The sequence below is a fragment of the Arvicanthis niloticus genome, chromosome 13 (assembly GCF_011762505.2).
Source record: "Arvicanthis niloticus isolate mArvNil1 chromosome 13, mArvNil1.pat.X, whole genome shotgun sequence".
Taxonomy (NCBI): Eukaryota; Metazoa; Chordata; class Mammalia; order Rodentia; family Muridae; genus Arvicanthis; species Arvicanthis niloticus.
This window is the reverse complement of record NC_047670.1, coordinates 74,236,114-74,247,547: the sequence shown is the minus strand read 5'-3', so window position 1 is coordinate 74,247,547 and position 11,434 is coordinate 74,236,114. Positions and strand designations below refer to the sequence as shown.

The following is an 11,434-nucleotide window of genomic DNA, read 5'->3' as shown; positions in this document are numbered from 1 at the left end:
ACAATTGATATGGGGCCTGATACCCTGGAGGGCCTCTGGTAATAAGAGATACTGCCTCACCCTAATAGGGCTAGCAGTGGCTTTCAAATCTACCACAACAAGAGGCAAATTAGAGGCCAAGCCTGGAGGTATTTTCAGCCCATACCTGGGGTATCAATTTTATAAGTTCTTTTAGGAAGGGCAATGGGAGATTTGTTCCTCAATCTTTTGGTCTTAAGTGGGATTCATCTTCTACTGAGAGGACAGACCAAATCTGAATCTCCCTGGACAGATATGTTGCCTTTTGGAGCTCCCCTAATAAGGGATAAGGACATTCAGGAATTACCAAGAGGGAGAGTCTTTTTACTCAAGTCCACAAATCGCTTAGTGGTCCACACATAAGGTTTATTTCCCATGGTGCCTTGGACCAGAGTGGTCTGAATTGTCATGGGTCCCAGAGGCTTCTGGAGGACTGAATGATGTGTACCCCAGTGTCAATAAGAAAGTTTACTGGATGTTTCCACCATTGCTAGTGTTATCCTTGGTTCAGAGAGGACTTTGACCCCTGACGGCCTCAGTCTGACTGTCCATGATGGCCTTAGGCACTTGTTTCAGTTTAGGTTTTTGGGAGTACTCATTCTTCCAATGGCCCATTTCCTTACAGTAGGCACACTGATATTTTTGAAGCTTTGGATGGGGCTGAGACTGGCCAAATTGGTCAGTTTTGTTTTTATCATTTAGGGGGTCTTTGAGGACCCATATTGCTTGTATCTCTTTGAGATTTCTTCATTGTGGTAAGGATTTTTGCCAGTTCCTTAGTTTGTTTATCTTCTTGACTTTCTCTATTGTTAAGTCTTTTGAGCAATCTCCATTAATTCAGACAAATTCTTGCCTTTGAAACCATTGATTTTCTGGATCTTCTTCTGAATGTCAGGGATCTATTGACACAAAGGCCACATTGGTGGCTCGCCTGGTTCTCTGGTGGAATGTTTACTTCCTGTTATTCTCCCTGGAACTTAACTCTGCTGGTTAAAAATCCCAGAGGACAATCAGGGTGTAGGTGCTGTTGGTGTGCAGAAGCCTTTCTAAGAAGGTAGCCAGGGATTCCATGGGACCCTAGACTACCTGACTTACCTTTGACACATTTCTGGGATGCTTGGCAGCAACATGAATCTGGTGACAACCTTTATGTGCCTCCTGACCTTGATTTATATCAGGGTTCCAGGCTGTCTCAGGAAAGTGGCATCGATGGCTGCAGAATCCTTGGTGACTATATCATTGTCCCCAGGAACATGGTTATGAGCCTCCTTCCAGTGTGGTCCTCTTCATCTGTGGTGAAGAGGGTTTGGAGGAGCCGTTGAATATTATCCCAGGTGGGCTAGTAGGTATGAAAGACAGTCTCTAGAAGAGACATTAGAGCTTGACGTTTCTCAGAGAAGAGCAGATTCTGAGCCTTCTGGTTGTAGGTATTGCTAGTGGAGAAAGGCTGATAGGCCATCAGAAGCATCTGGTTGACTCTCAGGTCATTTTACTAATTCTTTATAGAAGAGACGAGGAGCAGTCATTACAAGAAAGATAAAGACCGGTGGGCTGAGGAGAGGCAGAAGCCAGGGCCCTAGAGAGAATTCCAGCAAGAATTCTACATTGGAGTTGGTCTCTAGAGGCTGTTATTTGTAAACCACTGCAGGTAAATCCATACTTCTGCTTGGCCAGACAGGTTCACTTAGTAGCAACTCTTCAAAGATGAGGCAAATGTGCCCTTACCCCCTCGTCAGTGGTTAGCAAGTTCAGGGCTTGTGGTTTTGTAGAACCTCTGAGGCTAGAGAGGTGAGCTGGTTATGGAGGTCCTTTCAGGGTTGAGATTGATTGTCTTAGGGTTTTACTGCTGTGAGCAGACACCATGACTAAGGCAAGTCTTATATAGACAACATTTAAATTAGGGCTGGCTTACATGTTCAGTTTATTATTGTCAAGGCAAGAGCATGGCAGCATCTAGGCTGGTATGCTGCAGAAGAGCTGAGAGTTCAACATTTTCATCTGAAGGTGGCTAGGGCTAGCGGAAGACTGACTTCCAGGCAGCTAGGGTGAGGGTCTTAAGCCCACAGCCACTGTGACACACCTACTCCAACAAGACCATACCTCCTAATAGGGCCACTTCCTGAGCCAAGCATGTACAAGCCATCATATTGATGGATGATATCTGCCATCTGTGTGGAAAATGCTGGGGCAATACAGACTAGAGACAGAAAATAGAGTTAAAAACTTAGGGGGATCTTTATATGAGTACATGCTTCGATATCCAGACCTGTTGCACTGACTGGGGAGCCAGGAAGAGTTCAGCAGGAAGGGGAGAAAAGTTGACAAAAAGAGATTTAAGTTTTCGCTATATCCGCATGACCACTGGCTGGAATCCCCCCTAGAATCCTCCCTGTTGTGGTCCACAGGCAGCCTGAGCAGACTCACTTCTTGGAGCCATAGGAAAAATAAAGCCTGAAAAAGTTGCTATCATCATGAGATTCATCTGTGACAAGACAGGAATGCCCTGTCAGGGAGGAGAACAAATGGGAAAGAGCTTGAGGTCCAGAGAGGTGGTGGGATAGGAGCACACACTCAGCAGCCCTACTGCTGCCAGTGACAGTGTTAGCAAGACTCGGTCCATAGCGTATGACAATCGATATCATAACAATTGATATGTTAATATTTTGAACTTTGAAGTTTTAAGGTAATATGTATCATCTTTAAGTCTCACTTTTTGCATACCTTAAGTGACTTTTCTAGGTCCTCAAAACTTGCATAAGCCTTCTGTTTTTCCTTTCCATTCTGGAAACATCAGCTATCTTAAACTTTTACCTTTTCTGTCTGGAAACATCCAATCTTTTACCATGAAGCACAAGGTGCTTGATTGTTGAGAGTAGCCATTGGAAAGGCAAGTCTTTTTGAAATTTTCATTGGAGCATAAAGGAATAGTAAAAAAAAAAAAAAAAAAAAAAAAAAAAAAAAAAAAAAAAATCAATTTCTAAGTCAGTAACAACAGCGTGGCAGTTTTGAGTTTGCTTTCTCATGGAAGCCTGAACTGTTAGCTTCAGGAAAAGGCAAGGCCTGCCTTTTACGCTTGAAACCAAGTTAGGCTGGCTGGCAAGTAACTGAGAGATAGTTTTGAAGCTTTTTTTCTTTAAGAGACTCATAATTTCTTTCCATTAAGGCTCTTACATTTGTATCAACAGCATTATGTCCCTTTTTGCACCCGAAATTATTATAAAGCCAGAACTGACCAGGCAGCTGAGGAGGAGCTGGCCAAGAACCCTGTCTACATGTCTGCTCTTGTGCCAGTGGGAGGCTGCTGTTAGCATGTCTCTTGTAATCAAGTCTGAGACTGGGCATAGATGTACTCAAGCACTGCTCAGAGTTGCTTTAGCTTTCTGGACTTGTCCCACGAGTTTTGGAATTATTCTTTTCTGTCTCTGTGAAGAATGTTAGGGTTGGATTGGCACTGTATATTAGTTTCAGTTACTATTTTCACAGTATTCTGCTCAACCATTAACAAGGGAAGGCTACTCCTTTTTTTTCAATCTATTTTCTTCAGTTTCTTTCTTTGCTGTCTTCTTTTTCCTTCAGCATTTCCACTGTGGAGGTTCCTCATGTCCTTTGTCAGGTTTATTCCCAAGCTTGTGGGTGGTGCTCATATGTGCACATGTTCACTTGAAGGCTAAAGGATGACATCGGGTAACTTTTCCATCACTCTCTCTCTCTCTCTCTCTCTCTCTCTCTCTCTCTATATATATATATATATATATATATATAAATCTATATATATCACATCACTCTATATATATATTTATATATATATAAATTCCCAATATATAGCCAATTCGACTGGCTAGCACACCTCAGGGGTCCTTCTGTCTCCCAGTGCAGGCATTATAGTTGCACACCCCTCCGAGCTTTACCAACTGACCTATCTTCCTCTTAATTGCTCTTATGTGTGTGGGTATGAGGGAGGTCACATGTGTGCTGTGATGCATGTGTGAATGTCAGAAGAAAATCTGACAGTTCTCTCCTCCCATGGTGTGGGGGCTACAGATCATTCTCTTCTAATGGGGTTTGGTGTCTTTTGAGGCTCACACAAGCTGTAACAACTGACTTGTCACCTCAGCGCCATCAGAGGTTCTCTGTAGATATTCCTATCTCCGTAGGTATTCCTAGATCCCAAGTGACTTCAGATTTTGCCACACTAACAACAGTAACCATCACAGTTGCTGCCCTTTTTTTTTTTTTCTTTAAAGACAATCTCTTGCTGACCTGGAACTCACTGAATAGCTTTAGCTGGCACTGTGCCACCACACATGCTAGACAAACTTTGCAGAGGACTCAGGTTCAACTGCCAGCACCCATATGACATAGCTCATGTGTAACTCCATTTTCAGGGGATCAGATACACCCTCTTCTGCACTCTTCAGATATCAAGCATGCACACAGTGCACATGGATAATGCAGGAAATTATATACACACAATAAAATAGTAATGAAACCAAACTAGTAATATATAAAAAGAAAATATCCACCATAAGCAGGTGGGTATGTCAAAGAGGCTTAACACTTGAAAGTAAGATACAGGCAAATTGTCCTCTGACCTTGACAGACACATTGTACTACACAAGCTTGTATTCACACCTGCTAGTGTATGTGTGGTTGTGTGCGCGCGCACACACACACACACGTCTGTTGGATTGTAAGTAAAGCTGTGTGATAGAGCCTTTACCTAGCAGTCTTGAGATACTAGATTTATTTTCCACAACCTTAAAAAAAACCGGAAGGGCTGAAGAAACAGCTCAGTAAGAGCTTTTACTACTCGTGCAGAGGACCCAAGGTCTGTTCCCAGCACTCACACCATACTCAAACCCCACCTTCTGCCATCTATGGACAGTTCACACACACACACACACACACACACACACACACACACACACACACACACACACACACACGATGCACATAAACTCATGGACTCTAACACATACATATAAAAATAATAAAACACAAATAATTGGGAGGCTGAGGCAGGAGGATCACAAATCCAAAGTTGGCATGGTCAATAGTAAGTGTCTCAAGTAAGCACACAACAACATGACTCTAAAAACAGTGACTAAATCCCTCTTGCAGAACAGTAACTAAAAATGAACATTAGTTTAAAAACTAGAGGCTGCAGAAATGGCTTAAGAGTATTTGCTGCTCTTGCAAAAGACCACGGTCAATTGCCAGCACCCTGATTCCTACCACCCACATGGTGGTGGCTCATAACCATCCATAACACCTCTTTCAGGGGATGTGATATCCTCTTCTGGCTTTCTATAAAGGGACATGGTACACATATCGGAAGGTCAAACACTAATACACATAAAAAAATTTATGTATGGTGCTTGTTACCAAGCCAGATGAAATTCAATCCCTGGCTGGAATCCATACGGTAGAAGAAAACCGACTCCTCCAAGTTGTCCTCTGGCCTTCACACACACCATGGAAGATGTACACCTGACCCTCCAAATAAAATACATACAAAACTGAATAAAAGTGTAATACTTAAAATGTTTTCTAATTAAACTCATTCAAAAACTACAAACATGAGATTACTGAATTGACTGAATCCACAAAAAACAATAGCCACCAGACAAATTAAGAATGGTGGTACACCACCAGCACTCCGGCAGTTGGGGGTAGTGATCAGAAATTCATGGTTAGTGAGGATGAGGCTATCCTGGACTGCATGAGACTCGGTCTCAAAATAAATAAATCAAACGAAGAAAAAAAAGAAAAAATAGCAATTCAGGGTCAGATGAGTTTGAATCACAGCACCACAGGCAGCCCAAGAACACTTGTCTCAGTATCCCAAGTGCTGGGAATAAAGATATTTCACCAGCCTGACTATAAACTTCACCACAGATGGAGAGATGGCCAAGGGGTTAGGAGCACCTGTTGCTCTTGTAGAGGACTGGGGGTTCGGTTACTGCATCCATCTGATGGCTTATATCTGTAACTTCAGTTCCAAGGGATCCAATACTCTCTTCTGACCTCTGTGGGTACCAGGCATGTACACGGTGTACACACCTACACGTAAGCAAAACACCCATGCATGCAGAAGATTAAATAAAACAGCCCCCCAAATCCTTTACTTAGATACATTCTTGAAGCAGACCATAATCTGCCCCAAGACAAAAACCTCTAAGCTTTGAGTTGCCCTGTCACTTTGTAGCTGACACATGGAGAAAACAGAAAATCCCAGAATCATAAAACTTAATTATTGGCTCTCTGCTATCATCTTACAGATAACATACTCTCCTCCCATACACAAAAAACCATAAGAACTTCTGCTTTAGTTCTATGACAGAACCAGAGGGGGCAACATAAAAATTCCTGAAAAATAAAACAGCAATAGAAACACACCACCTGGAGAAAAGAAACCAGTCCTGTTTTTCAATAATTTTATTTTTTTCTAATTTTGTAATTTTAATTTCCCATAGCACCTTGGCAATGTTGAAAACAATACAAATACAAAGATGCTCATTTTAACAGTTTATGCATGAGTGTCACACCATTTTGTGGGGGGAAGGGACAGTTTTGACAAAGGAACAAATCTAAGCTATGGACAAAACAGAAGCCAGATAAACTGGTTCTGACACGCCACTCCCAACATTAAGAAATACGTCACTCAATGGACACCTGAATCAGTTGGAAAAACAAAAACAGAACATCGATGTGGGTATCTCTTTACATTTCTAATCAGTGTTCTGTGCTATAGAACTGAAAACAGAATACTTGGCCCACAGCTCACAGACATCAGAGCCCCACCTTTAGGACTGTGTAATGTGTAGTAAGACACAACAAATAAATTGTTAGTTTTAAAAATAAACATTGTTATTTAATAATCAGGTGACTTTTAAGAGAATTCAAAATGTCCTCATTCAGCTAATAAAAACTGAAATGTCCATGCGTATTCTTGAAAGCCCAGTCTAGCTACTTAGTATATGCCAAAGAGTCTAGAGTTAGAGTAATAGCCACCAAATTGTAAGGAAATATAAAAAATTAGAAAAAATCCATCATATATTATATTTATATATATTTACGTATTAAAAAAACCCTCAAAAGGAATATACTGTTTGATTTTTCTTTTCCATAAAAAGCCAGAATGATACTCGTAAAATATGGTTAATATATATTGCCAACACAAGCATCAGGAACTGAACCCCAGTGCTGTTCAACTGTGTCAAAGTAAAACCAGTGAACATTTAAGCCAAGAGACTGATTATTAAGGCCATACATAACTAACAAAACTAGACAAAGTGCTCCTAACTCTTAAATAATATTTTCTTGTTCTCTTTACCCTAAGTGAAAGATACTAACTTAATTACGCCCCTAAGTCTTTGTAAAGCAAATCTGGTTATTTAGAAAGAAAAAGGAATGTGAAATAATATTGAAGCTACCTTAACTTTAGGAACTAAAAATAAATTAAAATTCTGCATATCATTTGATTATATGAAAAATATGCAGGTAAGACAACAAACCCCTATCACTGGAAGGTTTCATCAGTATCCAAAAAACAGGTGGGTAAGAATGTAGATAGAATTCTTTTAAACGCCATTGAGTATTTGGCAAAACTGAGATTATTCAGATTAAAGATTAGTTATCATCAAGACATAAGACGAGAAGGTTTGCCATGCCAGCCCCTCTAAGCACCTTCTCTATCAAGTGCAACGTGATGAACTGGTGTGAATTCTGCTGTCTTCATGCAGTGGGAACTATGATGTACTACTGTAGGATACATTCAGCATCATCTTATCTACTTTTGGCCTTCAATAATGCAAGCCATAAGGTGAAGAAGAAACCCTGACATTTAAATATCCCCATCTACATAACCAATAAATAGTTGAAGTACAATAAACACCCACCCAATTGACTGGAATAATGGTGATGGGGAAGCCGGTTTCACATAACTCACAGGCATCATTTACACACGCTGCAATAAAATAACTGCCAAATACACACTGCAAATATATATTACACATTCACATTCATCACCCCTCCCCGCACACCCCCCCATCAAATGGGGGCTGTTTAGAAATACTGAGGAAAATTGAAATAAAAATCCTATGCTTTAAAAAATTTCTACACTCAGTATTTGGAGGAAAAAAAAAACAAGAATATACTTGCTTTCTTTAAGAGGAAATGTTTCTTGGATTTCAATCAGACCTTTAGTTGGAGGTATAGCTCAGGGCTGTAACACTCTCGGGGTCTGTAAGGCCCTGGGTTCAGGGAAGCACTGTTTAAAAAAACCAACCTGTAGTAATGGATGATCAGTAAGTAAGTCACACAAACTAGCAAGAAATTGGAAACTACATCTGTGACACATTTAGAGAAAACAAAAAAGTATCTTTAAGTGCAAAAATAAAGTTTATAATCCTTATCAAGCGATTTTTTTGCAAAATGTTTATTCTATTAATTCACTGCATTCATAAGATGTTAACACTTTAAATGTTTATCATTTCTAAGTAAACCAGAATAAACACTTTACCACAGATGTAGCTAATGATTATTAATACTTTTAAAGGACCTAAAGTTCTCCCAAATTTTAGTACAGGTAGTTTTATTGTATGTTTCATCTAGCAGATATTTTTAAAAAAAGTATGTAGAAATAATTGTTTCCAACTAAGTAAATATATTATACCATGTTATCAATCCGCCAAATCAAAAGCACTCACCAAGCTGAATAATAAATTACAAAGAAATAATAATTCTGGGTTACATGGATTGTGCAGTGTTTTCAAAGCTCTTAAGAATTACCCACTAACACAAATCTCTGACATTTAAGAGTTGGAAGGTAAGTTTCACAGTAATGTAATTTTAACTTCCATTTACATTCATTTTAAATATATTACTACGATGTTTATGTCACAATGGTGCTTTCCAGTGTTCACAATTTACAGTTTCAATTTGTACATAACTCACTAATATAAGGGACAGTTCTTAGTATTGTAAACTATCCCTAAGAAGAAAAATAAACCACCACCCTACATAAAACTATAAAAATGGTCTGACTTAAAACAGATTAATGCAACATGGTTTTTCATATTTGAGCTGTTTTCTAAACACCAGCATGTAACTTTGCCTATGTAATGTATGACAGCTACAACTTTATTCACTGAGAAATTATGCATTTATTTTCTTCAACCATTTTTTCACTTTATCTCAAAAAATCCTTGACTTGCTACTTTTAGTTTGCAAATGCTACTGTACTTTTGGGGGGAAGCAAAAGAAAGATGACAAACATTGTAAACAAACAATAAAGTTCCCCAAATTAATGTTTGAAGTTTTCTTTTAGACCATTTAGAAAGTCAGTTACACGGTTTTATCTTTCTTTTTTTCTAGACAGAGACTAGTGAGAGGTAGAGTCCTGGATGGACTGGAACTGAGACTCACCCGCCATACCTCTGGAGGCCAGGGTTAAAGATTTATGCCCCACACCCAGAAGCACTGTTTCATTTTATAATACCAGTACAAATAAATTACTAGCAGGTCAGTACCATCTTGGGACCTAAAATTCTAACTGAATAAAATCTTTCAATATTCCATTATGCAGCTTAGAATAGTTATATGATTTGATTAAACTGGTCAAAGTAGTAATAAACATACAGTTCAGTAAATGGTTAGTCATTTTGCTTTTGGGGGCAGACAGTCAAAGAACAGAGACTAACAAACAAGTAAGAAAAATTTAAAAAGGAAAAAAAAGTCACAGGGCAGTTTGAACCTCTGAAATCAATTTGACCTATCCAGTATTCAGGTCTAAAACAGAATTTTCCATTTTTTTTTCTTGAATAATCTCCGTTCTTTCCTTGAATATCAAACTGATTGGTAGTCACAGCTTCACACACAGTCAGAGCTTTATAGCTTGCTCATACAATACAGTATTAGTAATGTCAAAAAAATAAAATAAAATAAAAATAAAAACCAAAAAAAAAAAAAAAAAACCAACAACAACAAAAAAAAAACCTAAATTCCAAACTACAAAGAGAATCTACTCAAGTATTACATTCAGCTTTGAAATCATTTGCTAACATGACAACAGATTTGGCTTAAATCACTTTTGCACACACTCAGACCCAGAACAGACTCCCCAGCCACTCATCTACTTTGCAACACAAGGCCATTTAGTCAGAGATAGCATTCTTCAAGCCAAACTTTAAATAGATTAAAAAAAGTAATTTCTAATTTTTACAGAAATGTTTCTTCAAAAAATATTTTCTCTCACTCCCTCATCTCCTATACTGAAGGATGTATAATGTTTTTTGTTTTTTCTCCCAAGCTAAATCTGAACCCTCAAAATTGATTCCAGGCAGAAAATCCCTGCAAATTAAAATCAAGAACAAAAATAGAAAAATTATATTTATATATATATATGTGTGTGTATATATATATTTATATATATTTATACTGATTGGAATCCTCCAGCATTTGAAAATCATTTAGAGATGAATTTTGGGCTCTTCCTACTCACAATTCCAAAATCCGTAATATTTAGGGACATACTTCCCATTCTTTCCTGGCTACTTCCTCCCCTCCAAAACAGTTCAACAGAGGCTCAAGTTTAGTGGGAAGAGAAGTTTCTGAGTAGTTTCTGTGCGGTTTTGTTTTTACTTTGGTGATCTGGGTGGCACATATTGCTCTTTCCCATTACGTCGAGTCACTCCCTGAGGTGTAGCCCTATGGCTGAACTGGCGTCTCTGTTCCCTGATTTTTCCAGCTGCTCCCCTGGGAATGGTGTTGCCTCGGAAGCCAGAATGATCCTTACTAGCCCTTGTTTCTGGTTTCTCATGTGGCTTCTCAACAGGCTTCTCAGGAGCTCCGTTCTCTTCATTTCTGGTGGGGGAGACGACATTGGAGCGAAGTTCCCGAAGTGGCTGTACAAGAACTGGGGACGGCTCTTTAGGAGGCTTCTGGCACACTTCAGCATAGCTTAACTTTCGAGGTTCCTTTGAAAAGAAATAAAATTATGGTATCTAATTCTCTGAAAGATAAGAATTAGCTTTAACCAGAAGGACAGTATAAGTTATTGTCTGGGAGAGGGGAATATGTATTCTCATGTACATTGCTATAGTGGATAGTATTAAGTGTATAAACTTTAACTAAACTTTAAGTGTATAAACTTTAACTAAACTTATAAATTCTTCAGAATTTAATTTTTCCCTTAAATTAAAAAGAACAAAAAAACCATTTTGTGTGTGCCCATATGTATATGTTCTACAGTACACATGTGTAGTTTAAAGGGCAATTTGTTTGAGTCAGTTCTCTCTGGCCATCAGGTAGGCTCCGAGGGTCAATTCAAGGTGTCAAGCTTGGTGACAAGTGCCTTTTCCTGCTGAGCCATCTTACTAACCAATCACCTAGTCATGTATAATTACTGTACGTT

General features: G+C 38.9%; 1 protein-coding gene across 2 annotated transcripts in view; it reads right to left on the bottom strand.

Annotated features, from left to right (window-relative positions):
• Positions 1-6,441: 6,441 nt before the first annotated feature.
• Positions 6,442-11,434, bottom strand: part of Larp4 (La ribonucleoprotein 4) — a 45,938-nt gene continuing 40,945 nt past the window's right edge. For both annotated transcript variants that reach the window (XM_034516525.2, XM_034516526.2), the window contains exon 16: positions 6,442-10,997. In XM_034516525.2, coding sequence (XP_034372416.1) covers positions 10,659-10,997 — 339 coding nt within the window. In that variant the 3' untranslated portion in view covers positions 6,442-10,658. The remainder of the gene's footprint in view (positions 10,998-11,434) is intronic.